The sequence below is a fragment of the Cyprinus carpio genome, chromosome A8, assembly GCF_018340385.1.
Source record: "Cyprinus carpio isolate SPL01 chromosome A8, ASM1834038v1, whole genome shotgun sequence".
Lineage (NCBI taxonomy): Eukaryota > Metazoa > Chordata > Actinopteri > Cypriniformes > Cyprinidae > Cyprinus > Cyprinus carpio.
This window is the reverse complement of record NC_056579.1, coordinates 3,061,287-3,088,168: the sequence shown is the minus strand read 5'-3', so window position 1 is coordinate 3,088,168 and position 26,882 is coordinate 3,061,287. Positions and strand designations below refer to the sequence as shown.

The 26,882-nt window shown below is 38.8% G+C and overlaps 1 protein-coding gene across 4 annotated transcripts in view; it reads left to right on the top strand.

Moving 5' to 3' along the window:
* The window catches only part of mtmr3 (myotubularin related protein 3), a 35,646-nt gene that overhangs the window by 3,921 nt on the left and 4,843 nt on the right, over positions 1–26,882 (top strand). For 2 of the 4 annotated variants that reach the window (XM_042761624.1, XM_042761626.1), the window contains exons 2-19: positions 3,693–3,774; positions 4,292–4,370; positions 8,686–8,775; positions 9,294–9,410; positions 12,527–12,547; positions 13,079–13,161; positions 13,964–14,115; positions 14,800–14,896; positions 15,050–15,163; positions 17,295–17,497; positions 17,615–17,746; positions 17,830–17,941; positions 19,819–20,014; positions 22,443–22,628; positions 22,726–22,896; positions 24,180–24,325; positions 24,915–26,268; positions 26,367–26,477. In XM_042761624.1, coding sequence (XP_042617558.1) covers positions 4,368–4,370; positions 8,686–8,775; positions 9,294–9,410; positions 12,527–12,547; positions 13,079–13,161; positions 13,964–14,115; positions 14,800–14,896; positions 15,050–15,163; positions 17,295–17,497; positions 17,615–17,746; positions 17,830–17,941; positions 19,819–20,014; positions 22,443–22,628; positions 22,726–22,896; positions 24,180–24,325; positions 24,915–26,268; positions 26,367–26,477 — 3,288 coding nt within the window. In that variant the 5' untranslated portion in view covers positions 3,693–3,774; positions 4,292–4,367. The remainder of the gene's footprint in view (positions 1–3,692; positions 3,775–4,291; positions 4,371–8,685; positions 8,776–9,293; positions 9,411–12,526; positions 12,548–13,078; positions 13,162–13,963; positions 14,116–14,799; positions 14,897–15,049; positions 15,164–17,294; positions 17,498–17,614; positions 17,747–17,829; positions 17,942–19,818; positions 20,015–22,442; positions 22,629–22,725; positions 22,897–24,179; positions 24,326–24,914; positions 26,269–26,366; positions 26,478–26,882) is intronic. The other 2 variants (XM_042761625.1, XM_042761627.1) reach the window with 1 other exon arrangement.

Sequence of the window (26,882 nt, the reverse complement as noted above, 5' to 3'; positions counted from 1 at the left end):
AGTTTTGAGATCATCCTTATGCTAGTGCTCTAATCACCAATTAACTGATGAGTATGATGACACTGGAGATGAATGGCTGTGTACATAGTGGCCTCTTTTCATAAAACTCGATAGACCATGCCATCGTCCATCACCGATGGCTGACAGATGTCACGATGTTGAGCCGGCATCATGATCCCCCGCAATCCGCTGCATCCCAATTCCGTGTTCAAAGGATAATTTAAGAAATTAATTGATGAAAAATGCAACGAGAATTGCCTGTGACAGACTGTTACAGAGTCTTGTGTAACTGCTAGTGAGCTGTCTGTGTTAAATCCTGTAGGAGGACAGTCATTAACAAAAATCCACATTTGCGTGGCGGTGTCCTGCAGAGTATGTGAGCGGAGTAAAGAGTCAACAATTACCCCTCTCCGCTCCATCTCCGCTCCTGGTTCACCAATTCCTGCTCCACTCCGCGCTCACTGAAATCAGAAACACTGCTCCGCCTTCACACTTCACTCCACGGCTAAAGTATTTCGGTATGTTTGAAATATCACAGTTCTGTTCATAACATATTTAAAAATAAAATAACAGACGAGTTTAAAAGTGGCATGTTGGAACCACATGACAAGCTAATAACATGGTTGTCAGCATTAAAAGGTATAATTGCTGCTTTTTGCAGTGCTTGTGATGAAAATAACAGTACATTTGAAGCATCGATCGATGGATTTCTGCTCATTCAAAATCGGATACAGATGAAGTAGCACTGTAAGATTACAATTTGTTTGAATGCATTATTGAGAGCACGATTGCGTGTTATAGTACTTTTAAATCATGCTTTCAGCTGAAAATATTCAGTATCTAGAAGGAACAAACAAATTCTAACTTCCCGCTCATGTCCATTGTCGTCATCATAGTCTTCACATTCTTTCTGATTTGAGTGATCCGTCTCTATCAAGCTAGCTAAATATGCTTAACATGTGAATTCTTGCTAAATATGCCATTATATTACGGGTCGTTGGCGTGAATTGCACACTGCTCCGCTCACATACTCTGATTGTGAGTAACTTGCTGTCATGACAGATCTATTTCAGAACCAGCCGCTATCAAAATAATTTGGCTGTAGGCGTGGGCCTGATATTATTGCTGGCGGGCCAGTTCTGGCCCACGGGCTGCCTATTGCCGACCACTGCCCTAAAGGGAATAAATAGCCTAGAGATGGGAGGATAAAAAAAAAAATATTTCAATACTTTCTCTTGCAATTATATCGTTGGGTAATTATACTGTATATAAATTGCAGGCAGCAGGGAGCCGCTACTTATGTGCAGGGCATTGAAACCACTTTTGAATGCACACTCTTATTTTACTTTTACTTTCACTTTCGAGATTCACGATCACACGGACTCTATACTATGGAGCGGTAGTACCTACAACCCCTTTTACAAGATTAGATATTTGTCAGTGGTACTTAGGGTTGGGCGATTCTCCCGATTTAATTGATTAATTCAAATTTATTGTTTTGCCACGATTTAATTTTTTAGAAATTAAGGAATCGCAATTTTGAATAGAAACATTACCAAATGTTAGAATTAGACACTTTGACAATATGCCGGTGATAACAGTAAAGAGAAAAGAACGATCCAACCGCATGTCGGCTAGTGTTGGGTATCTTGGGTATTTTGATTCTGCTTATCGATTCCGATTCTTTTCGATTCCAATGTGATTGAATAATGATATCAAACATTTATCCTGTGTCTCTTTTTTGCAAAACATTTATTAGAGCTGAATACCATGAACAAAAATCAACAGGCTGCATAAAAACTGGACTCTTCAAGAGCTGTTTGTGTGCAAAATAGTACTGCATGATTTTGGATAAATTTAGTCCCCCCCCCCCCCAATAGAAGTTGTGGTTCTCCCATGATTCTGAAGAAAAAACATTACACAACTAAATCACATGTAATATATGAATATGCTCGAGATGTACTTGAACAGTGTAATCGACAAATCTTCATTTAAAGTGTCAAATTACTTTCAAATGTTGATTTACTCTGTTTTAATCGCTACTGTACACATCAGAGTTTATATCTGAACTATAAACTTTTATCCCAGTACTTATGTGATTTGAATGTTTGCAACACAGAAATAATGATACTGTGTGGTTGAAAAGACTGTGAAGCCATTTCATTCATGACAGACGACGGCTGCTCTCTTTAGGTCAACGGCAGTGCGAACGCAGATTTAAATGTTCAGATCACACTAATGTGATCATTCACTGCACGATGAACCAAGTGATCACAACATTGATCGCACAAGTCAAAGGTTGAGGAATGAAACAGACAAAACATTGTGATTTAGGAATAGAATAACATTTGTGTTTAAATCGAGTTCGCAAACTTTAACGATCTATTAAATTAAAGTGCTTTGTCATGTTGGTGGTGACACCTCTCTTGAAACATGTTTAGCTATCTATCACAGATATTATACTTAGCTTTTTTTGGCATCTGATCACTAATGTCGGCACACATGGTTAACCACTCATGTATGATGCGCTCTTTGAAGGACCATAAATTTAGCGCTAAGCGTCATTCACACAGCGCTTTTGTTTTGACAAAGATGCAACGCGGGCAGTGGAATAGGTAAAACATGCAAGAAGATAGGAGTGAACTTCTTTTAACTTGAGTGCTGTGTTTTTAGAATGGCGTTTTTATGCATGAGATAACAGTCTGCAACAGTCAACCACATCCATGTTTACACAGAAAAAACAATGGAAAAGCAGCGCAATCAAATAAAAAAACCTGTAAAGAACTACTACTGTATGTCGGATATTTCATGTTTGCATCATGGTGACAGGCTGAAAGCTGCTGTTGTTTTTAAAGAACTTTTATAGTTAATAAAAGTATACTAGTGTTATACCTTCAGTCATTTTGAATTTGAATTACCTTGACTTTTCTTCGAGATTTTCTAAAATAATCTTCCTTGTATTATTTCTGAAACATAATATGTATAAGACAAGTTTGTACAATATGTTGTTGTAGTTTTTGCATCTTTTCTGCAAAGATATTTAACAAGTGATTTGTTTAACATTTACATCATGTTATCAGCTTCATGTGTGCTGCACTTGGAATAGAATTTTCTTTAACTAGAGGGTTAATAAAGAAAATTAACTTGAATCATGCTGTAGTCATACAAGTTGACTAGTTAAAAATCGTTAAAAAATCGAGAATCGGTCAAACATTCTGGGAAAATCAAGATTTTTGCAAATTTTTGCAAAATTGCCCAGCCCTAGTGGTGCTCTGGATCTGCAAATCATTCGTTATTGTCCTATCAGTCATCTCTCCTTACTCTGTGTAATAGGTATGTAATAGGAACTTTCAGGAACTGTAATATAACAGTCTACCAAGCGGCTAACCATGGCACACCCCCTAACCCTGCCCCCCGATGTCATCGACCATCATAATGTTTCACTGTAGACCTCGTCTGATGCCAGTATGGTAGACATCACCCAACCGTATGAGTCAGTGTTTTGATTTCACCACACAAGCATTCATGAACGGCTCTGCCCGCCTTTGCCCACAGAGTGCCATTAGCACCAGGACAGCTATATTTACCAAAGTGTGAAAAGCAGTATTGTCAGAGATGTTATGCAATGTTTGGAATGGAAAGTGATGGCTTAAAAAACTGTGGTCTCATTTTGTTCTCATCTCTCTCCACAGGTTTCAATGTCATAACACTGAGTGACGCAGGCAGTGTGGGATCATCCTAAACAAACCTCACCTCATTGCTGTTAGGAGTTTGGTAAGATCTAAGTACATGTGTGTTAATTAGGACTGGGTGAATATTTTTTGCTTTTTTCCTGCGTTTAATATGTATCTCGAAATTTATGTAGTTACACTGGAATGAAGCATGTTTTACAAGCTGTTTTTCTGTAAATGACCACAAGAAAGAATAATAATTATCGTAATTCCATTCTTTAATATTCACCACCACAAGTTGGAAATAAATAAATAAATAAATATATATATAAATTACCTATGTGAAAAAATTACCCACATTAATACATGAAAATGCCATATGGAGACCTTGAGCATTTCATGAAGTTTTAAACTGATTAAGACACTAATTATATGACATTGTTATTTAGGAAAGTAGTCGGCTAATTAAAAGTAAATTGAAATCATTGTGATATTATTCACAGTGTATTAAATTGTATATATATCTTGCATTCTCCTAACCTAAATTGAATGAAATGGAAAGTTTTGACAATTGCTAGTTGTTTCTTCTTTAAATTTATTTATTTTTTTCCTTCATACAGACTGACGACCGCAAGAGAGAGCGAGCAAGTGGTAGAAGACACGACAGTGTTGCACCCGCACTCCTTCACCGGGGCTATGGTAAACAAACACCTCTAAAATCTCTGGCTGAATCCGAAATTGCCCGCTATACCCTCATTCACTATTCCCTACATCAGGCCACTAATACAGTTCACTTGAAAACGAGTGAGTAAATTCAGACACTGGGTGCAGAAGGACTGCTGCTTTTGCATAGTTTGTGTTTGCTGTTTAATAATCATTTGAAACTGGCAAATTGGCAGCTCCAGTAGTATAATGAAAGGATTTGTCTTGCCTCTGTCATGGAAATTAAGTATAAAACCTAATTAAACAACTTAATTGTCAATTTACTTTGAATTTCTACCTGTATTGTATTACGCTGAAAAAAACAATTTAGCTGTATGCACTTTGTAAAATGAATGGATGGATGATTCATCTGCGGGTGCCGTCTTCTGGCAAGACGCATTGCCACGTGACTCTCACAGTGCATTATGGGTATTCTCTAGCCATTGAGCATACATCTGTTGTACACCCGTTTTTGCTGTGTGAGTGACTGAATGAGTGAACTCGATAATGTACATTAAGTGTTCATTCACACTAGCACTTCAAATCCATACATTTGGATGATGTGAACGCTGTCTTCCGAACTTGGGTGCACACCTGCGAACCATACTCATATCCGCTTAAAAAGGGTCATCTGGGGTACGGTTCAAGTGAACTCCTGTATGTTTTTCTGCTGATATGAACGCAATTGTACCAAATCGCAGAAGTGAACAGCTATTAATGACATATAATTTGTAAGTCGCTTTGGATAAAAGTGTCTGCTAAATGACTAAATGTACATGTAAATAATTTGATAACTGTGTGTTTGTTTGTGTTTTTCACTCACTGTCCTGACACACTGTATATCTCATTTCTGTTCGCCTTCAGCATTCTTTAGAGCATTTGCAGTACATTCGTAAGACAGATGTAGTGTCGTTATGTATTGAAGCTTTGGAAACAAAACCAAGGGTTCAAAAACATTAATATAAGGCCCCATTTATACTGCATGGTTCAAGTGACCCAATTCCGATTTTTTCCTCTCATGTGGCACAGATCGGATATGACCGGTGAACGTGTAAGCAGGAAAAAAACGCATGGATTTCGATTTTCTCAGATCGGATTCAGGCCTCATTCATATGTGGTAATAAATTGGATATGAATCGGATACGTGCATTTGCGTGTGCCATGTAAGCAGACAAATCGGATATTCCCCAGTAAATGCGAGTTGTACGTCATTAAAAAAGTGACGTCAACTCTGGTGGACACCACCAACTGAGATCACATGACTTATTATAGGCACGATGGAGGACGAAGGATACACACAGTGGAGCAATGCGGAGGTTTCATGTCTTTTAAGTCTTTGGGGCGAAGAGACAGTGCAGGCAAAAATGCAGGGCTGTTACAGAAATAAATCCGTGTTTGAAGACATGTCACGAGATATGGGGAGGCACGGTTTAAGCGCTTTTTTCTCCGCCGTACGAGACCAATGTTTTGTTGATTTTTTTTTTTTGTTTTGACTTTTCAAAATATTGTGGAAAGCAAAACACTGTATAATTTTATTTGCATCTGCATCCATTGTATTTCGTGCTGTTTTACTTCCTTTTCCGGGTCAGAACATCTACGTTTGGTAGTTTCAGCAGTGTATAGTGTAAATGCAAAAATCGGATACGGGGAGCAATGCAACTCTGGTTCGGACCAGGCAACCCTACCAAGCCTTGGATTTCGGACACCACTAAAACTGGCTGTCCCCAAATAGTGCCATATTTGTGACCCTGGAGCACAAAAGCAGTCTTAAGTCTCTGGGGTATATTTGTAACAACAGCCAAAAATACATTGTATGGCTCAAAATTATACATTTTTATTTTATGCCAAAAATCATTAGGATATTAAGTAAAAATCATACTACAAAAATATAAAAACAAAATAACCTACCAAAGATTTGTGATTAGTAATATGCATTGCTAAGAACTTCATTAAAGGTGATTTTCTCAAGATTTTTTTGCACCCTCAGATTCCAGATATTCAAATACTTGAATCTTATCCTAACAAACCATACATCAGTTTCGAAAAATTGACACTTAAGACTGGTTTTGTGGTCCAGGGTCACATTTAAGGGTATGGGGGCAATTTCCTGCCCGTGACTCCCAGGCATCCGTTTAAATGCTGAATCGGAAACTGCTCATTGATTTCTCAGGCTTTTAATCAGCTGAAATGGACGTTGCTCAGTCAGAGTCAAAGTCCCGTCCTGACTGCTGTCTCAGCGCAGATCAATGCCCTCTTTAGACAGACAGACGGGATGAATGGATACGTGTGTGCTAGTGTCATCAGTGAGCGCTGCATTATAAAACAGCTCCGGCTCCAAATTCTGATGGGATGAAACCCGTTCACAACTGTCTAGATGCACCATCTGTGACCAGCAATTGATTTTTATAGTACTACACCTTCTACTAGGAAACTCCCTTGCAGTCAGTAATATGAATGAATGAAGTATTAATGCTTTTATACAGTGATTTTACCATGGTTAAGGGATTTTCGCCACTCTGTTTAAAGTCATAACTAACAACACCCCTTACTCGAGGTAAAAACACTGTAACTAAAAAAACTAAGCTTTATTACGAACCTTTCATTTTAAAGGGCTATAACAGAAGCAGCATTTACTGTGGTATTTGTGTTTGAGTCTGTCTGAGTCTGTGTTCAGTGAAGTGTACCTCATTTTCTTGTTTGCTTAAGTGTCTGCGGACAGTTTAACGAATGCCTCCGGTCTATGCGTGAATGCAGATGGATGTGTTTGTTTACACATTCCTAATGAGTTATGCACATTATTGTTTGTTTGCTATTCTGCCCGTCTGTGCCCTGTAATTCTCTGTCTGGTTCTGTGCCTGTGCCCACAATGGGCCGCCCCGGGCCCAGCCCTCTAGTGTGTTTACTGAGCCGTGCTGATGGCCATTGTCAGCGCTACACCCAGACAGTCATGCTGCTGATCCAGCAAACTCACACACACACACACACACACACACACACACACACCCTTTTGGGATATGCAACCTGACAAATTTATGGACCTTCACTAACTTCTTATATAGCAGTCAAATTGTATTATCCTTTTTCTCTACAGACAGAACATTTGTTAGTTAATACACAACCAGATAGATAGTTTAGTTAGTTTATACACAAACACAACACCTCCTTGCATGTCTCATCCAGTACACTCTTGTCTTTGACTGCACAGTATTGTATGGCACAACCAGAGCAGTCCGTCTTGAGGACTCTGGTGTTTGAGGTAGACAACATGGCGACACAGCTGCCCTCTCTCACAGAGTCTCTCCTATTTGTGGAAACAGAATCCAAACATTCTCTGCCAATCTGAACTCTCAAGGCTCCTGCGGGCCGCAGCCTCTCATTCCTCCATACAGAAGTGAATGGAATGACTTATGCCCCGCACACTGCTGCTCTGAGTCCTGAAGCTCCTCATGCAGATCGCGGTGAAGGCAGGGTACCACTCTAATAGGATCTTGCATGGAAAAGGAAATGGAAATAAGAGGGTGTTGTGTATCAAGGATGCAGTTTTTATTTGTTTAGTACATAATTCCCATACGTTCATTTGTTTACTATCATTCTGACTTCGTAGATGTGTCAAAACCTTTCACTTGGATTGCATGTGGATCATATGGCATATATAGCGTTTGTAGCTGGTGTCTGTGTGAGTTATATTAGTGGTCATGATTTACTATAACCCAGTGCCCTTATATAGCAGAAGTGATTTCAGAGCAGGAAGAAGCCCAGCCAAAATGGTATTGGTTAAAGAAATGCTTTGACCACTCTGTCCCCAGTTTAGCTTAGATAATCACTCATTTAATCAGAGGTTTAATCATGGACAGTGTTTTATCCGTATAACAGTTTGGCTCTTGGGCCCTGGGAGTGATATAAGGGGAAAAGGAATTTGTACATTTTTAACTTGTGATGTCAAATGTTTGGCCTTTGATAAAGAGCCTCTCACATTATTCTTTTATTGCAGCTGAACATAAATTATGTGGTGGGGTGTGAATAATGAAAACATGTACGGGTCACATCACTTAAAAAAAAATATATATATATTTTAGTTATTTATATAAATTATATTTTGCATTAAGAAAATAACTATTTGAGCACAATTAAGATTATTATTATTTTTTTTTTTTACATTTCATTGCATTTTATGTTCATGACGAAAGCACATTTCCTGCCAAATTCTATATGCAGCCTAGTTGTTTTTACTATGTTTAGTTACATTATTCTTGATTGTAATTGACAATGGAGTATAATGCTGTGCATTTCTCATCCATATTCTGTTTGACAGGAGGAGGAGGAGCAGCAGAGTCTGGAGTGCATCCAGGCCAATCAGATCTTCCCTCGCAAGCCCCCTGTCCTGGACGATGATGATCTTCAGGTAAGCTGGATCAAGACCTCTGCCAAGATTAATGTTGTTCATTAGGATCTAGTAGTAGTACCGTTGATGTAAGTATTATTTGATTCTGAGGGAAAATTTAAGGTCTGTTTTAAAAACCACTGTACTGTTTACATGGGTATCATAAATATGCTGATGTGTAGTCTGTCACAAACAGTAGGCAACAAAATGATCTTGTTTTGGTCGAAATCTAAGGCTGCATCACTTACAATGCATTGCAACAGGCACAATGAAAATTTTCATTCAGGATGATAAGCAAGTGTGTGACACAAATGACTGACTATTAACAGAGTTTCTGCCTATGAAGAGTTCATTTCAGATCAGTTATTTTTAATGTAGTAGAAAGTAAGGCAGCTTTAGTTTTTAAAAACAGACACCTCTGACGAAGGAGGAAGAAACATCAAGGGTTTTTGTAAATGCCTAATTTTTTTGGTATGGAACTCTAAATATCACCAAATACTTGTATTGGTCTAATAATAAGTTTGTTGGATCTGTTGTAGGTGCCCTACCCAGAGCTGCATGGAGAGTATACAAAGTTTGTGGGCAGGGCGGAGGATGCCATCATCGCCATGTCCAGCTACCGCCTGCACATCAAGTTCAAGGAGTCGGTTGTTAATGTGAGTGTGTGATTTTCAACACAACTATGCTTTTTATTACCTACTCAAGCTACTCAAAATGTGTTTTTGAATTGATTTCAGTCTGTATTTAAGGATACGAGTCAGAAGTATTTAGTGAGCTGTTGTTGCCAAAGTTTGTACAAATGTATAAGCTCTTTGTCCTTATTAATATTCATTAGCGGAAACAAAAAAATCATGAGTCATGAGAAAACTCAGAATTGCAAGATGTAAATTCAGAATTTCGAGAAAAAAGTCAGAAGTGCGAGATGTAAAAAATATACTTGTGATCAGGGCCACTTTAGTATATGCATATAAAATGGATGCATATTTTTTGCAAAGTGACTTTTATTTATTTATTTTTTACGTTCAGAAATTCTTGAGTGAAACTGGATTGTGGTCTGTTGTGCCAAAGTGAGTGTGTGATGGATAGCCAGTCCAGCAGTCGCTGAAAGACTCTTTTATATGGTGCATAACATGCTGCTAAATTTAGAGCCCACCAACGATGTGAAGTGTATTTAGGGACAGCGGGCCACAGTTACATCAGGCGCTTTGACACTGGCCAGTGGCTGCTGTTACCCTGTGTGAGTGTGTGTGTGTGTGTGTGTGTGTGTGTGTGTATTGAACAGGTCTGTCTTTATTAGCTCTTCACTTTCACTGTTTCTTCCCGAGCCTGTTGCCATAGTTGCAGTGGCTTTTTGGGATTGTCCACCCCCGTGCTATCAACATGGCACTATAATAATATTTCTGGTTACAAACTAATAATCTGCTCTATTATACCCCTCTACCCCTCATAGTCCAGCAGTCACAATCGAGAAACCATTCAAGTGGAGCACACAGAGCTGCCTGTTCCTGAACTGTTGGAATGAGAGCAAGAGGAGTGAAGGAATATTCTTGGCTAAATGCAGAATATTAACTGGCATATTGTCAAAAGTTTGTCAACAACCCATGTAAATTGAGCGTACAGTAATGCACTTACAGTGGAAGTCTATCCCTCAAATTCATGCTGCAATTCACTGTTACAAGGAGCAGAATAAATACATTATACATGATTTTGTAAGCTCACCATACGTTACATAAATGCACACATCCTGTGAGAGCACTAATTTAATGCACAAGTAGATGCACAGATGTTTGCATTTGCACTCTGCATGGAAAATATATAAGAACGTGCTGTTGCACCTTTAATGACTTTTGTAGTTTATTTTGTGGTGTTTATTTAAGCTGTTTGATCGGTTACACCAAGAAGCTGTAAAGATCGGTAACACTTACGGTGTGGATGAATCCTGTGTCAGAGACTTTTATAAAGCAAATACAGCTCAAAGCTCAAAATTAACCAGTTTTCTCCTACAGTTAAAAATAACGTATGCTTACATCCACAAACACCTCTTAAAAACTTTAGTGTTTAGTGTTTCATGGCCCTTTTAAGTGCTTATATGACTAATTAATTGTGTAATTTATGTGCCACTAATATAATTGCAATCTTTTTCCCAAACACTCCTCCCTGAACAGAAATCAATTTGCATTAGAGTCCAGTTCTCTCTTGGGGTTTATTTTGCAATAATGACTGGCTGGCTGTACATATGATCTCTTAATTATTTTCCATTCTGTATGCTTTTTTGCTCCGCTTTTATTGTATATACATTATACACTGATAGACAAAATAATTATCAAAATGACAGATACTTCTAAGCTTGAGTTGTTTAGCCCAACATGTTCTGTTCATGTGATCTGTTCATGTGATCGGGCAGCTGGGTTTGTTTGTGGCTGGTGGGTGATCGGCTCAGTGCTGATTCATCAGTTGATATCTGTGACAGTCACTTATTCACCAGAGTAAATGAGTGTGACGCTCTCTGTGTGCCTGTGAAAGAAGGGAGTGTGTTGTGCGTGAGAAAGAAGAGAGATTGATGTGACTATAGGCCAGCTATTGAGGCAACAAAGCTGTCGTAAGAGCAAGTGTACTAGTATAGGGCTGGAAATGGAGAAAAAAGAGGAAGGAGGTTGAGAGAATATCAGTTGAGATTGCTAAAGTAAAAAAAAAATTTCAACGCATTTTGAGTTGCACAAATTGACAGTGCATAACAGAATGAAGAAGTCTGACACGTTTTTTAAAAGTTGGTTTTGGCACACTTTACAGGTTATGGATGTGTATTAACTGAAACATGGCTTAGAGCAGCTATTTTGAATTCTGATAGAAATTGCCTTTAATTGTTTGTTAAAGACAGTGAAACTACAAGGATGTGATTTTTTCCTTTTTGTATGGATTTTCTTGTTTTCTGACCTAAGAAATAAAATGAATGAAATTGCAAAATGGCCGTAAACAATCACTATACAAAATATAGCATTTTCAAATACATTTCTTTCATGCATGGAGCAACTCATGATCTGGTATTTTCAGCAGCTCGGAGTGCTTGTTTCAAAGTAAATTCTGCTCCACACAAACATGCACTGGTCACTGTTTAGTGGGCTTTGTTGTCAAGTGCGCAACTGAACTGCTTGTATTCATTGTAAGGCCTCATGCACCAAACCAAGATGTCTGTACCGTGACGGTTAAGTACGAATACATGTATCCTTCCACCCCTAGTGTGTGTGTGTGTGTGTGTGTGTGTGTGTGTGTGTGTATATATATATATATATATATATATATATATATATATATATATATATATATATATATATATATATATATATATATATATATAATATATTCTTTACATGATCTATAATATTAATAATAATAATAATTATCATATTAAATAGGTTGAATAAAATAATTAATTAATAATAATGTTTTTTTGTCATATTGATTAATGTCCTGAGACAACTGAAATAAAAAGACAATATATGACAAATCATATAACTGAATTTATTCCACAGTGTTGTAATGATGGTGCTCCAAACGGGTTATATTTAGAGATGCTAATTTTTGAGAAAAATATTAAAGCTTCTATCTCCAATATGTATCAATTATTATCTCAAATATGTTTGTGTTCTCTGACCCTTCAACAAGCACCCCAGGAATGTTTGAGTATGGTCAGATTAGTGTGATGGAATGTGTGTATCACAGACGAGTCAAAAGCCACAGTGTACATGTCTTCCCTCTCTTTCTCTGTGAACAGAATTGTTCGTGTGAGGTGTCAGTAAGTAACCACAGAATGGTCTGTCTGTTTGCATGATGTTGCGAGCTGCAGGTTTGGGAGATTTGAGAGAGCTGTGGTCAGATGTGACTTGCATGCGGCCAATGTGTGATCACACGCAAGTTCCGGAGTTTGAAAGGGAACTGCGTTTCAACCGCACAGTTGCAGTGGCGTCCCTACACATAAACACACACACACGATTGAAAATATTTGGCATGACAGACTTTTCAACACTTGAGCTGCAGAACAATGAATGAGTTTGTCTGCAGACGCTAATCACTAACCGGGTCTGTAAACTCTGAGCCCATGTCTAAACGTACAGTGTGATTGATTCAGCAGATTGATTTAATCATGTGCATCAGTTGGGTTAATGTTGACTTCCGTTTAGATGCTCTGTTTGGCGTGCTGAGACTTACAGTGCCAATAATGAAAAATAATTTCTATATGACTAATCTCTCTCTCTCTCTCTCTCCCTCTCTCCCTCTCTCCCTCTCTCTCTCTCTCTCTCTCTCTCTCTCTCTCTCTCTCTCTCAGGTTCCCCTGCAGCTGATAGAAAGTGTAGAATGTCGGGACATGTTCCAAATGCACATCACCTGCAAAGACTGCAAGGTCATCAGGTGAGACTATCTATATCAACCCTCTATGCACACCTTGGCAATAGAATCACCACTGGCTAGTCAATTTTCTATCATTCTTTGTATCTGTCTGTCTATTGTTTTATCATTCTATTATTTTACAACAATAAAAAATAGATAAGTTATATCTATTGTTATAATAATAGTTCTATGCTCTATAATATAATCACCATTATTAATACCGATTATTGTAATGATCTTTTTCCTTTTTAATTTTATCAGAATTATTGCACTTTTACATAAGCGCAAATCTAGAGAATGTCACCTCACATGGTTTGTTTGCAGTTTTAGTTGCAGCAAAGTGCGCAAACGAACGTGTGAAAGAAAACAGACTGGCTTTGATTGGGGGATTTTAAAGTCTTGGCATCTGCAACCACGAAAGATTTTGGAGGCTCGTTAGCAAAGCACGATATAAAGCAAATGCCAAATGAAACGTTTTTAGGATAAAAGACCAGCAGGAAAACATCGCTGATGATTAATCTTAATAAATGGAGAGAAGCAGAAATTGTGATTCTGATTAAAATACAATTTATTACAGCCCTAGATCTGTCTATTTATCCTTTTCTATTGTTCCATCTATCTAAAAGATAAATCTAAATCTATCTAAAAATGTATTGTATTATTTTTTAAGCTGACTGGCTATTTTTATGACTTAAGTTGAAAATGTAATAAATTTTTATAGCTATTTTGTACAGAAATCCATGTCGACCCAAGTCTGTATTTGATGTTCTCTTTCATTGTCTGTGTGTCTCTGATGCAGTAGATTTAATGTGTGTTTTGACAGGTGTCAGTTTTCCACATTTGAGCAGTGTCAGGAGTGGCTGAAGAGGCTGAGCGCTGCAGTCCGTCCCCCGTCCCAGATAGAGGAGCTCTTTTCCTTCCCCTTCCATGCATGGTGCGTGGAGAAGGAGCAGCACGGGGATCTGTGTAGGCCAGGTACTGTCACTCTTTCTCAAACTTAGTCTGTGTTCTTGAGGCTGAAATTAGATGCATCACAAATAGTTTTATTTCAATATTTCCTGCTAGTCTTGCATAGCCAGACAGCTTTATATGAAAGTAAAATAATAGCAGAACTCGGGAACTTGTTGATTTGAATGTGAGAACTTGTCATATTAATATTCGTATTTGTACATTGAATTTTACACTCACAGCTCTGATGTGAAAAGCTGAATCTTTCATTTGCACACACAGACAATAACTGTGTTTTGAATTCGAAGTTGCAGATTAATAGTCACATAAACTAAATGACAGACACAAATGTGTACGACATATTTACTTTTGCACTTTACTTCAGTTTCGCTGTACAACCACAAGTCAGCACTTACAGCCTCTCAGACCCAGCAATACAACTTCAAATCCTAGCGCTTTGAGTTTTGCTACTCCTTTCACGATATTTCTGCAGCAAAACTCAGTTGTCCACTTGTACATGCAGATGTGAGGGAGCAGAAGCGGAGTAGGGGTGGGGGTGTGAATGAAGCCATTTTTATTGATATAGCTTTACCACCTAAGATGCTCTTGAATATCTTTACAGACCTCACAAGATTTGTCCAATCCAGTAACTAGTTCTTTGGAAATTCTCTGGAAATTCATCTCAGCCTCTCACTCGCCTCTATCTTTCAGGTGATCATGTGATGTCACGTTTCCATAACGAGGTGGAGCGGATGGGCTTCGATACTCTGAATGCCTGGAGAGTGTCGGAGATCAACAACAAGTACAAGTGAGTGTTTCTCTCACAAACAGAAGCGCATCTAAACTTCTCTCGGCACTCAGCCCTGTCCTGCTGCGCTCGGTGGGTCTGTTCAGGATTAGATGATTTTAGACAGGCATCAGTCAGTCTGAACACACTGCGCTCTGCTTACCCCCGGCACAGGTTGTGTTCCAGCTACCCTCAGCTGCTGCTGGTGCCAGCCTGGATTACTGATAAAGAGCTGGAGAATGTGGCCGCCTTCCGCTCCTGGAAGAGGATTCCGGCCGTGGTTTACAGGTCAGTCTTCTTCATTATGTGTTTTTGTCTTTTACTCATTTTGGTACTTAAACTTCATTTCCTTTACTTTCCAAGGAAATATCTTTATATATATATTGTTTTAATAAAATTGTAAATTATTGTTTCCTTGCCAAGGAAACATTTTCTAGTTTGTTTTTAATATTTCTATTTTATTTATATCAGAGATGTGATTCTTCCGGATTAATACGGAAATGTGACCCATGTGAATCATGCAGATCAGTAATAAAAAATAATCAGGGTTGGGGGGGTGACTGCGGAGGGGGTTTAAAGTCACGAAATGTCCTAAAGCAATTACATTAACATTTAATCTTTTTGGAGACACTTTTATCCAATTTTATACAAATGAGGACAATAGCATGTTTTTTTTTTTCTTTTCCTTTTTTTTTTTTTTTTTTCATAAATTAAAAGAAACCGAGTTCATAGAATAGAAAAAGAATAGAGAACGCTTGTGTTAGAGGGTCTTTTTATAAATAAAAAGAAAGCAAGTAGTTAGAATAGACATAGAATAGAGAGTGCAAGTGTAGATGGAAAAGATGTGTTTTTAGCCACTTCTTGAAGATGGTTAAGGACTCGGCTGCTAGGATAGAGTGTAACAGTTACTGTAAAAGTTTGTGAAAGTGGATTTGTGCCTCTTTGGGATGCACTATAATGTGCTGTTCACTTGCAGAACACAAGCTTCTGGAGGCACAGAAGTCTGAAGAAGTTAATTTCGGTAAAGGGGCATAGAGCGTGTTGTAGGCAAACCTCAAAATCAGCTGTGAAATGAAGTGAACAAAGGACCAAGTTCTTACTGGCACGGTTTGGATCTTCATTAATAATAATGTTCATACACTCTTTCCTAATCTTGGGATCAGAAGGAATACGATGCAAAGACTGCTTTTCCACAACTTGGCACTGCACAGCATCTTGTTGTTTTTGGAGCATCTTTATCGTTTGGTTTCTGCATAGACCTACGTTTGCCTCTCGTTATTTACATTTGTTACATGCTTGGTATTTTTGGGGATGTTTCGTAACATTTAAGTGAGACACAACTGGCACTGGGGCAAACCATGAAAGGAAATGACCAGAAAACAGGCAATCACGTTCAGTATGAGCTCATTTATTTTGAGAGGTGCAGATTAACAGTCACTAAAGAAAATAACTTATAAGATAAATTATGGGAAAAAGGAGAGTGATGCCAAAACAAGAAATGATCAAAAGCAAAACAACACCGATAACTGAACCCCAACCCAACTAATCTAACTATCAAACAGAAAATGTAGAAATAAAACCGCAAACTTCAGCGTATCCGATGCCCAACATAAACTACCCTAATTAATAACAAAAGTACATAAGTGGCTGCCACTCCCTACCTAGAACTAACAAGAAAAGAACTACATTTAAATACATAACCTTACCTACCTCCTTTTCCTGAAATTATTCTAACAGGACTCTAACAGGAGGAACGTAAAAACATTACATGTGTTTATCGGGGCTAAACAGGCAGTGATGTAGAAGCAGGCGTTGATCATCTTCTGTGGAGGTGGTGTTTAGTCACACTATTATGATATAAAGTGGCACATTCAACCTTTCATTTTGGCAGATTGGCTTCAGTTTAAGCTGTTTTTGGACTAATGAGAAAGTTTAGAGTTCTGAAACTTACAGGATGTTTTTATACTACAGTGACCTCTTATATGTCAAAAGATCAAGGGAAATTTGATTTCTCAGTTTATGATCCCACATTTTGTTGCTTTGCAGCCTGAAATGAAGACGGACACAGTTTTTGTTTTATCCAGCTGTGTGTAGTCAGTGCAACTTATAACATCCAAGTGAAAGATAAAACACCAACATGTCAAAAAAAAAAAGAAAAATAAAAAATCACAGAGTTGGAAAAAGCAAAACCCCCTTGTGTCAGTATTTTGTTGAACTAATTTTTGCTTTAAATTACAGCCTTTAGTCTGTTGGGATTTGTCTCTGTCTCTACTAACTTTGCACATCTAGACTTTGCAATATTCGCCAACTCTTCTTTGCATCAATGAAAACAATTTTGCTTGTTTTAGTTTCCCAACAATTACAAGGCTGCCTAGAACCTTCAGATTAACAGTCCAGATCTTTAACATCTCTTTCCCAGGCACCAGAACACGGGAGCAGTGATCGCTCGCTGTGGTCAGCCTGAGGTCAGCTGGTGGGGCTGGAGGAACGCAGATGATGAGCACCTGGTGCAGTCCATCGCCCGAGCCTGTGCTGTTGACAGCAGTTCCTGTAAAGGCGTCTCCAACGGCTCCTTCTCCCGCGAGTACACAAACGGAGCTGACCTCTCAGATGTGGACTTCGGTCGGTACCACTTGGCCCTTAAAAACCTTGACTGAAAACTGTTCTTATTTGAGCTCTCAATACTGATTGTTGTCATATTATATGTCTTGATCTATACATACATGTCTCTTTCTATAGACTCGTCCATGACTAACAGCTCAGAGGTGGAGACACTGGCCATCCAACCTCGAAAGCTACTGATCCTGGACGCCAGGTCATACGCCGCTGCTGTAGCCAACAGAGCCAAAGGAGGAGGGTGTGAATGCCCAGGTACTCTCTCATAGATGCTCTTTCAACAATCACAATAAAAAAAGACGCCCCACTCATTAATAATGTGTTGTTCTGTCCTGTAGAGTACTACCCGAACTGTGAGGTGGTGTTTATGGGTATGGCCAACATCCATTCCATCCGCAAGAGTTTCCAGTCTCTGCGCTTCCTCTGCACACAAATGCCTGATCCAGCCAAGTAAGTCTTCCAGCAAACATCTGCTGCGGTTGTAGTCTGTTTGGTTGTTTATTGATATATTAAGCCTTTTAGGGACATAAGTTTTTACTTTAATACTTGCTATCGAGCTGTTCAAATGTATTATGGGTAATTGATCCGTCTTAAAATTTGGGTCTGCATAGGTTCAATATTTAAAATATTGAACCTATGCATTAACAATTTTTCTAGATACATGTACACTGTAAAAAATTATTTGTAAATGCATTATTTTTTTTAAACGAAAATACTCTTTTCTACTTCAGTATTTCATGTTTAGTTCAATGTTACTTGCTGTTTCTCTGTAATTTATTTGTGAAATTTACTAGCAATTACTATTGCTTTGAATCAAATGTTAAGCGGATTGATTTGGATCAAATATTGACTTCAAAGCTGTAACCCAGACAGGAAGTAGAGGGCTACTGTTGAATTCTTTACCTGTTGATCAGAATTGTAATTTTAATCACTATCGGTTCCTGCTCTGCATGAGTGATTGAAGTGCATTATCTGTGCTTGTCTCAAAGTCTCGCAAACACTCTGGTGCTTTAGTTCCTTCATTAGCTCGGCTTTTTTATTTTCCGTCTATTGTTCTTTCCCTGGCATCTGCCTGTGATTTCCAGCACTGACTTGTATTTGCTTCCTTTTCCATCGGCGCTGTTTCCACTCATCTGTTTGTTGTAAAGTCAACAGCAAGTCTTCCAAGTGACTCTCCCTCTTGTTTCTTTCACTCTCTTGTTCTCTCGTTAGTCAGCATGACAAACTCTGGCCAAGAGCTGCGTTTCTTAGCAACAGAATTGTCGAGAGGAAAAAAAAATAAATTTTCTCCTTTGATTATTCTGATTGTAAATGTCTCGCTGCATGAGGTAGTCGTGTTCATACAAAGCCGATTTTCCTTTTAAACATGATTTTAATTCCCTTTCCTCTCAGGAACTATAATTTGAATGTCTCCTCCGGTTGCCTGTGTTTCCTTGACTAATGTCAGTTTGCTTTGGCTGTATTTAACCATGTTGGAAAACTTTTATTATGAGTATTAACCACACTTGTCAAACCGCATACTTTAGTCCTTCTCACAGTTTTCCATTAAGATTTAAACTCAGTTTTCCTGATGTGCATAGTGCTGTTTTATTAAATATAATAGAAAACATGTTAGTATGTTTTTTTCAGTTTGCAAACATATTGTAATAAAAACAAATCAAAGATCCTCTCAAGTTTGCGTAGAATATTTATTGAAACTAATCTGCAAAATGACTCTTTCATTCATTAAACATCTCAACCATGAGCTCATGTGATTTCACATATTTAAGTGATATTTCTGTCAAAATGTTGGAGTTATATTTTAATGTTTTTTAAAGAATACACTTCTGCTCACCAAGGCTGCATTTATTTCATAAACAATACAGTGAAAACAGTAATATTGTGAAATATTATTATAATTTTATTATAATCTTATTTTAAATGTTCAGAAAACAGTTGTTCTGCTTTAAATTTTTGTGGAAACTGTTATTATTTATTATTTTTCCAGGGTTCTTTGATGAATATAGTTCAAAAGAACAGCATTGATTTGAAATAAAAATATTTTGTTACATTATAAATTTCTTTACTGTTGCTTTTGATCAATGTATTTCATTATTTAAAAATTAAAGCATGAATTTCTTTAAAAAATAAAAAAACTTAGTGTATGAGTCATCACTAATAATAGTCTAGTATATTATAGTATTCAGCAACTTACTATATGAGAAGTTTGTCGACCATATTGCATTGCATAATGTGTCCATAACAAGTCTTAACGTTACAGTTTGCTGCAAGAAACCTTTTGAACATTCTTCAGATGTGTGTAATGGTGAGTTTTGTTGTGTCTTTAGCTGGCTGTCTGCTCTGGAGAGCACAAAGTGGCTGCAGCATCTGTCCCTCCTGCTCAAGGCGTCTCTCCTCGTTGTGAACGCTGTGGACCGCGACCACAGGCCTGTACTGGTGCACTGCTCAGACGGCTGGGATCGCACCCCTCAGATAGTGGCGCTGGCCAAAGTCCTGCTGGACCCCTACTACCGCACCATTGAGGTGAGTGCCAACATAATGAACAAGAAATGGGGAAGACAATTAAAATAATTCCCCCTGAATTATTGCGAGAGGAATTTATAAGCTATATCACATGCTGAAAAAAATCCACAAGGGCTTATTTTAAATCCTGTGGTTTGAAATGCTCACAAGGACATGTTTACATGGACAGTGGTTTATAGAAAATGTTAAAGGGGTCATATGAAGTTGCTAAAAAGAAAATTATGTTGTGTATTTGGTGTAATGCAATGTGTTTATGCGGTTTAAGGTTCAAAAAACACATTATTTTCCATATAATGTACATTATTGTTTCTCCTCTATCCCCCGCCTTTCTGAAACGTGTCAACTTTTACAAAGCTCATCGTTCTGAAAAAGCGGGCTATACGCTGATTGGGGCGCTATCCAGTGCATTGTGATTGGCCGAATGCCTCAAGCATGTGACGGAAATGTTACGCCTCTTACCATACTGTGGTGCCGTCTCCTGCCACGACCAGACAAAACCAATAAAACCCATTACAAACGAGGCATTTGTTGAATCCAACTTGGACATAATTACTGATTATAATGACTTGTACTGTGTTTTTATGTGTTGCGCTGCATATCGCGCTGCGTAAACATAAAACCATGTCTGCATTTGTGATCGGAGAAACAACAAACAACAAGCCTACTCTACTGCTCAAAACTCACGTTTGAATCATCAGTGGCAAATTCTTTAAATATGAAAAACGTACTTACAGGCTGTGAGTCAGAATTGCCCAACTTTATAGAAACAGCCTTTGTGCACAGAAGCATTGTAGGCTACTGGTTCAGGAAACATGCTCCATAAAATGCGCAGAACACATCTGAATATTTGGGTTGAGCTGTTTTGGAACAGTGTTGAAATACAACTTAACCGCTGATTTCTAGTTGTGTCCCCTTTTGGAAGACCAAACAAAGTAGTTTCGCTTTCACAACGAAACACACAGCATCTCCACGACATAGCGGCGGCGGCAACAACAATACTACAGCGAGAATAAAAGTTACGCCTTCTTTCTTTGCATAAACATTTGGGCGGCGTTATGCAAATCTTCCCACGCCGTGACGTAGACATGTGAGGGCGTGTTAGAACAAGCCATTTTAGGAGGGCGTAGTTGACTCTTAACTTTTATAAAAAATATCTCTTTGCATCTAAGACTTTAGTCTTTACAACTTTACAGATCTTCTTTATGCACCAAGAGCTTGTAACACTCCAAAGAGAAAGGAAAAATTTAAAGTGCATCATATGACCCCTTTAAAATATTTGTAATGCTGCCCTACCTTGGAGCACAACACACTTTGATTGACATCGATTGAACAACAGAGAGTCGTTTTTGTGCTCCCTGTTCATACACTCAGATAAAAAGGTACAAAAGCTGTCACTGCAGGGCTGCCCCTTCAAAAGGTACTAATATGCTCCCTTTAGGGGTAAATAAGGTGACAACTTTTATACCTTTTTTTCTGAGAGTGTATAGTGTGTTATTTGGGTGACTTTTCATAGTCTAATATTTACTAGCAGCAGCTGGATCCAGGAAACCGTGTAGAGACTGGTGTTTACTGGTGGACTACTAGTGGATTACAGCTTTCACACCATCCAAATGGGCCAAACTCTGACATCAAAAGGGAATTCTATCTGCACCAAAATGATAGTCATTACAATATTTTCTCAACCTCTAATATCATCCAACCAATTCCCTTCATTGTTTGCACTCCAGACTTTTTCTTTTTTTGTTAACAGGGAAGATCCTCCTTTATGCTCCTCATGCCGGCGTGCAATATATTTAAGGGATATGATGATATCAGCTCCTCTAAGACTCTTTTTACATTCTTTTTACATTCATATGAATTCATTTTTTATGGAGTGAGGCTAGATTTAGTTTTAGATTTAGTTTTTTTTTTTCAAGATAAACATTTTGAAAAAAAAAAAAAAAAAAAAAAAAAAAAAAATATTCTTTTCAGATATTGCCTCATTTTAACCTGTTTCTCGCAATCAATAGCAGTGGTTACATTAAATTGCATGCAACAAACAAACCTTTATTCATAAAGATTATTGAAATTTGAATCTTTCCAGAACTTTTTTTTTTTTTCTCCCCCAAGACAGGACATTTTGCAAGTGGGTAGCGTAGTCGATTTCAGTTGAATGTTTTAACAGGGTTATTATCGTTAACTAAAACTAAAATTAAAACTACAAAAAATTGTGTTATGTGTTAAGAAATAATGAAATGAAATAACAGAAATGTTGCCTTGGCAACTAATTGAAATAAGTTTAAGCACTAAAAATTATTAAATGAAAAAAAAAAAAACCTTTTAGTATAAAATAACATAACACATGTTGTATCCTGGAGTTATTTTGGGATTTGTGTTGACATCAAACTGTTGACATCATATAAACAGAAAATCTTCTTTCTGCTCACAGGGTTTTCAGGTGCTGGTTGAGACTGAGTGGTTGGACTTCGGTCATAAGTTCGCAGACCGTTGTGGTCACGGAGAGAACGCGGAGGACTTGAACGAGAGATGTCCTGTCTTCCTGCAGTGGTTAGACTGTGTGCACCAGCTCCAGAGACAATCCCCATGTTCCTTCGAGTTCAACGAAGCCTTTCTGGTGGGTGAAAGTTGGTCTTTTTTAATATTAAACATGCTTCTTGTACTTTAAGTAGTTGTTGAACTAGTTCTGAGGTCTTTTGGTTTTGTGTGTTCAGGTGAAGCTAGCGCAGCACACGTACTCGTGTCTGTTCGGGACGTTCCTGTGTAACAGCAGGAAGGAGAGAGAGGACAGACACATCCAGGAAAGAACCTGCTCCGTTTGGTCTCTCCTCAGAGCCGCCAACCGCTCCTTCAGAAACATGCTGTATTCCTCTCATTCAGAGACCGTACGTCAACTCCTCTCAATCTGTCTTTTACTCATCACTCTCTTATAATCATTTACTCATAAGAGGTTATATGAGGTTACAACCGATAGGAGGTTTTTAGTAGCTGATGCCAACGCCCAAAGAGTTTTGTTTGACCTTTGTGTAGTGAGTAAACATGAAGTGAGGCTCGTGCTCGCATTCCTCTCTAATACGCAAGAGACCCGGAGCTGCCGAGTCCTTTCATTTCCTGTCTCTTAAAGCTAGATCACACCGCCCCAACAAAAATGCTTGTTGGATTTTAATTTGGATCAATGTCTTAACCCTGCTGGTGGGCAGTGTTATTTTATGATCCTTGATGTACTATTATAGTATGTTTTTTTATGTCTATTTTATTTCAGCTCTGGTTCTGGTAATTTAGTACTTTAAATCATTGAGTGCAAATAGGCCACCTTGTTGGCAGAGGCTAATTACACTAACTCCACCCACCAATGTGTGATTTGGCTAGCCAGTATTACAAAAGACAGCCGATAATCATCAGCTTTAATGGCATTGATGGTAAAATGCATGTCGTACTCATTTTGATGCAATCGACCTGGGTTCGAATCTGCCTTTTGGGAAACCTTTTCCCCCTTTTTTTAAATTTTAAATCACATCAGAAAAGCATTTATTTTCAATGAAAATGAAGGAAATATTCAAAAAGTTGACAATGAAGTACCGGGTAGGGTTAGGGTAGATGTAACGAGGGCTTTGTGGCGTCCATTTAATAATTTAAATTTAAATACAAATTTAATTAGTTAATTAAAAATTTAATTAATTAGCATTTAATAAGTTATTATTGCATTCTGTTTTATAATGTACTACAATACTGAGGTGCAGATAATTGCCACTATTTGCAATAAGTAATATAAATAGCAGAAAATCCTGCTATTTTAACAGTGTAAATAGAATCTATAGCTATTCGCACTTAGTGTAAATAGCCACTGCCTTAATTTAAACTAAATGAAAATTAAACATTTAATAAAATAAATTTTGTTTTTTGTTTTTCAAAAAAAAAAAAAAAAAAACAGTTTTACTTTATTCATTTTATTAGTTTAATTAAGGTAATTTTTATTCATTTTATTAGCATTTATTTTATTTTAAATAAAGGAAATGTTATTGTTAAGTAAAACCACACTGTTGGTGGGTCAAAGTGAAAATTATGATGACACACTTACTTACTTTCTGTGTAAAATATCACCTGGGCATTTTGCTTTTTGCACAATTTCAATCATCTGTTTATATTCTGTCTCCGCTGTTCCTACTAGGTGCTTCATCCTGTGTGTCATGTACGCAATCTCATGTTATGGACAGCAGTTTATCTACCCAGCTCTTCACCCACAACTCCTTCTGATGACTCCTGCGCCCCCTACCCTGCACCTGGTGCCAACCCTGAGGACCAGCCCCTCGGCAGGTAATTCGTTTATTTGTTTGTGTGTTTCAATCTAAAATACTTCACTTTAAGGATGGAATACACTACACAGTTGTTGCCGAGATTTACACTGAACGAGTCAGAGCTACTTGCTGTAAGTCAGAGCCGTCTGCAGAGTTAAGCTGACATATTTAATAGGAAATAATGAAGTGTATGTTTACAGACTTCATTTTTTAGCTTCAGACTATGATTCCAACCAGTTAGAGATCAAACATGTTTGATACTTTGAGCCAAATTTAGAACACGTTTTGTTTACATTTGTCATGCGTCTCCTAGCAATGAGTCACATGTTTCTGTGTGATTTTATTGTTTGGAATATCCTGAAAATCTGGTAGTGTATAATCTGTTCAGGTTTTAAAGGTGGTCTCACACCGGACGAGAAGCACAGCGGCACCCATCTACGTGGTGTTGTACTTGTAAGAATTGTTCTAGATGCGGCGCTGGACATCTCATCCGGTGTGTGACCGCCTTAAAAGTTGTGTAAAATGGAATGTAAATTGAGTTTCATGTTGACATTTTGAAGCCGTTTAGTTTCTAGAAATAAAGTTGTGAGCTTGTTTCGGTCCCGTAGGCGTCCTAAAACCCGCTCCTTCGAAAACCTGCCCAGCGCTTGTGAAGTTGGAAACCCGCTGACCTCCAATCGACGTTCCAGCGACCCCAGTTTGAATGAGAAATGGCAGGACCATCGCAGGTCTCTGGAGCTCAACATCGGGACAGGAGCTGACGGTGCTGCATCTCCAGACTCAGATGAGAGGGTCAATGGACAAACTGTGGTGGGGCTTATGGGAACATTGCCCAATGGGGGCACAGAGAATGGGGAGGGGCTTGGGGATGCCAGGTTGCCAATGATGGAGGGCGTTGATGAGGCGGAGCTGACAGTTGGTGTAGCTGTGGGCCAAATGGAGAACATTCTCCAGGAAGCTACAAAAGACGATTCGCCACCAGATAGCCGCAGAGACACAAAGACAGACCACACGAACGAAACCTCAGCTCTAAACGGCCAGAGTCATAATGTTGCACATTCAGAAGAGGCACAACTAAATGCTGAAGCTCAAGAGGGCAAAGCTAAAAGCCTTGAAGATGCAAATGTCAATGGACATTTTTCACAAGATGGTAGTTCTGAAGCATCTTCTGCTCTCAGCCCGGAAACCTCGAGAAGCCCAGACTTAGAAGAAGCACTTGAGAAATGCACGATACAAGAACACAATCCTTCTTGTAACACAAATGATGTCCCTCCCCATGGCCTCAGGACTGTGAGTAACGGCCATGGGCGAGAAACCATTGAGCAGCAGAAACGTCTTTCTCTTTTGGAGAGCTCCACAGAGACGCTTACGGAGGACTTCGGCGTCCGACCTCAGAGTCTGAGACCTTTAACTATTCCACCTCCTCTTAAAGCCCTCGCCGAATCATCGTGCCTCAAACAGGGTCTCCGCACCTCAACCGACCCTAGGACTTTAAGCAACACCCCCAAACGGCCATCTCTCAGTGCCTTTCCTCCCTCCACTGACCTCCTCCACCCCGTGTGCAACGGAGACACCCCCGACCTCGAGCCCTCCATGCCACAATGGGCGGCGCGCACAAACGGGGAGCGGGCAGCACTCAGCCGACAAGTATCACTCGCCAGCTGCGGCTCGCTGACCCTCCACGCACGGGGCGCCTGCTCCCACCATCGCTGCCTGCACTTGGGGTTTCTGGGCCGGCCGAGCTTCAGCCCCCCAGAACCCCCTTCGGCCCGGAGCCATTTGGACGATGATGGGTTGACCCTGCACACAGACGCCGTTCAGCAGCGGCTGCGGCAGATCGAGGCCGGTCACCAGCTGGAGGTGGAAGCTCTGAAGAGGCAGGTACAGGAGCTCTGGAGCCGTCTGGAGAGCCACCAGGCCGCTGGGATGCTGCGACTCAATGGAGACATGGGTGATGAAATGGTGAGCAGTGAACACTCAGTGTTGTTTTTGCTCATATGGCTTGGGTTGGTGTATAAGACATGTTTGATTTATCTTAAGAGTCCTTTTCTTTCTGTCAGACCTCAATCGTAGACTCCGACTTCAACCTGGAGCCCAACTGTCTGTCCCGCTGCAGCACTGAACTCTTCTCTGAGGCCAGCTGGGAGCAGGTGGACAATCAGGACACTGAGGTACACACTATTATCATGACTAAAAAAAACTTTTTCTGATATACTTGTGTTCACTCACAAGTTTGGGGTCAGTACAATTTTTTTAAATATTTTAATAAGAAGTCTCTTCTGCTCACCAGGGCTGCATTTACTTGATCAAAAATACAGTCAAGTGAGTAATATTGTGAAATATTATTACAATTTCAAATAACTGTTTTTTTATTGTAATATATTTTAAAATGTAATTTATTTCTGTGATCAAATCTGTATTTTCAGCATCATTACTCCAGTCTTCAGTGTCACATGATCTTCAGAAATCATTCTAATATGCTGATTTGATACCTAAGAAACATTTCTGATTATTATCAATGTTGAAAAGAGCTGCTTCATATTTTGATTGAAACTGTTTTTTGTTTTTTTTACTGA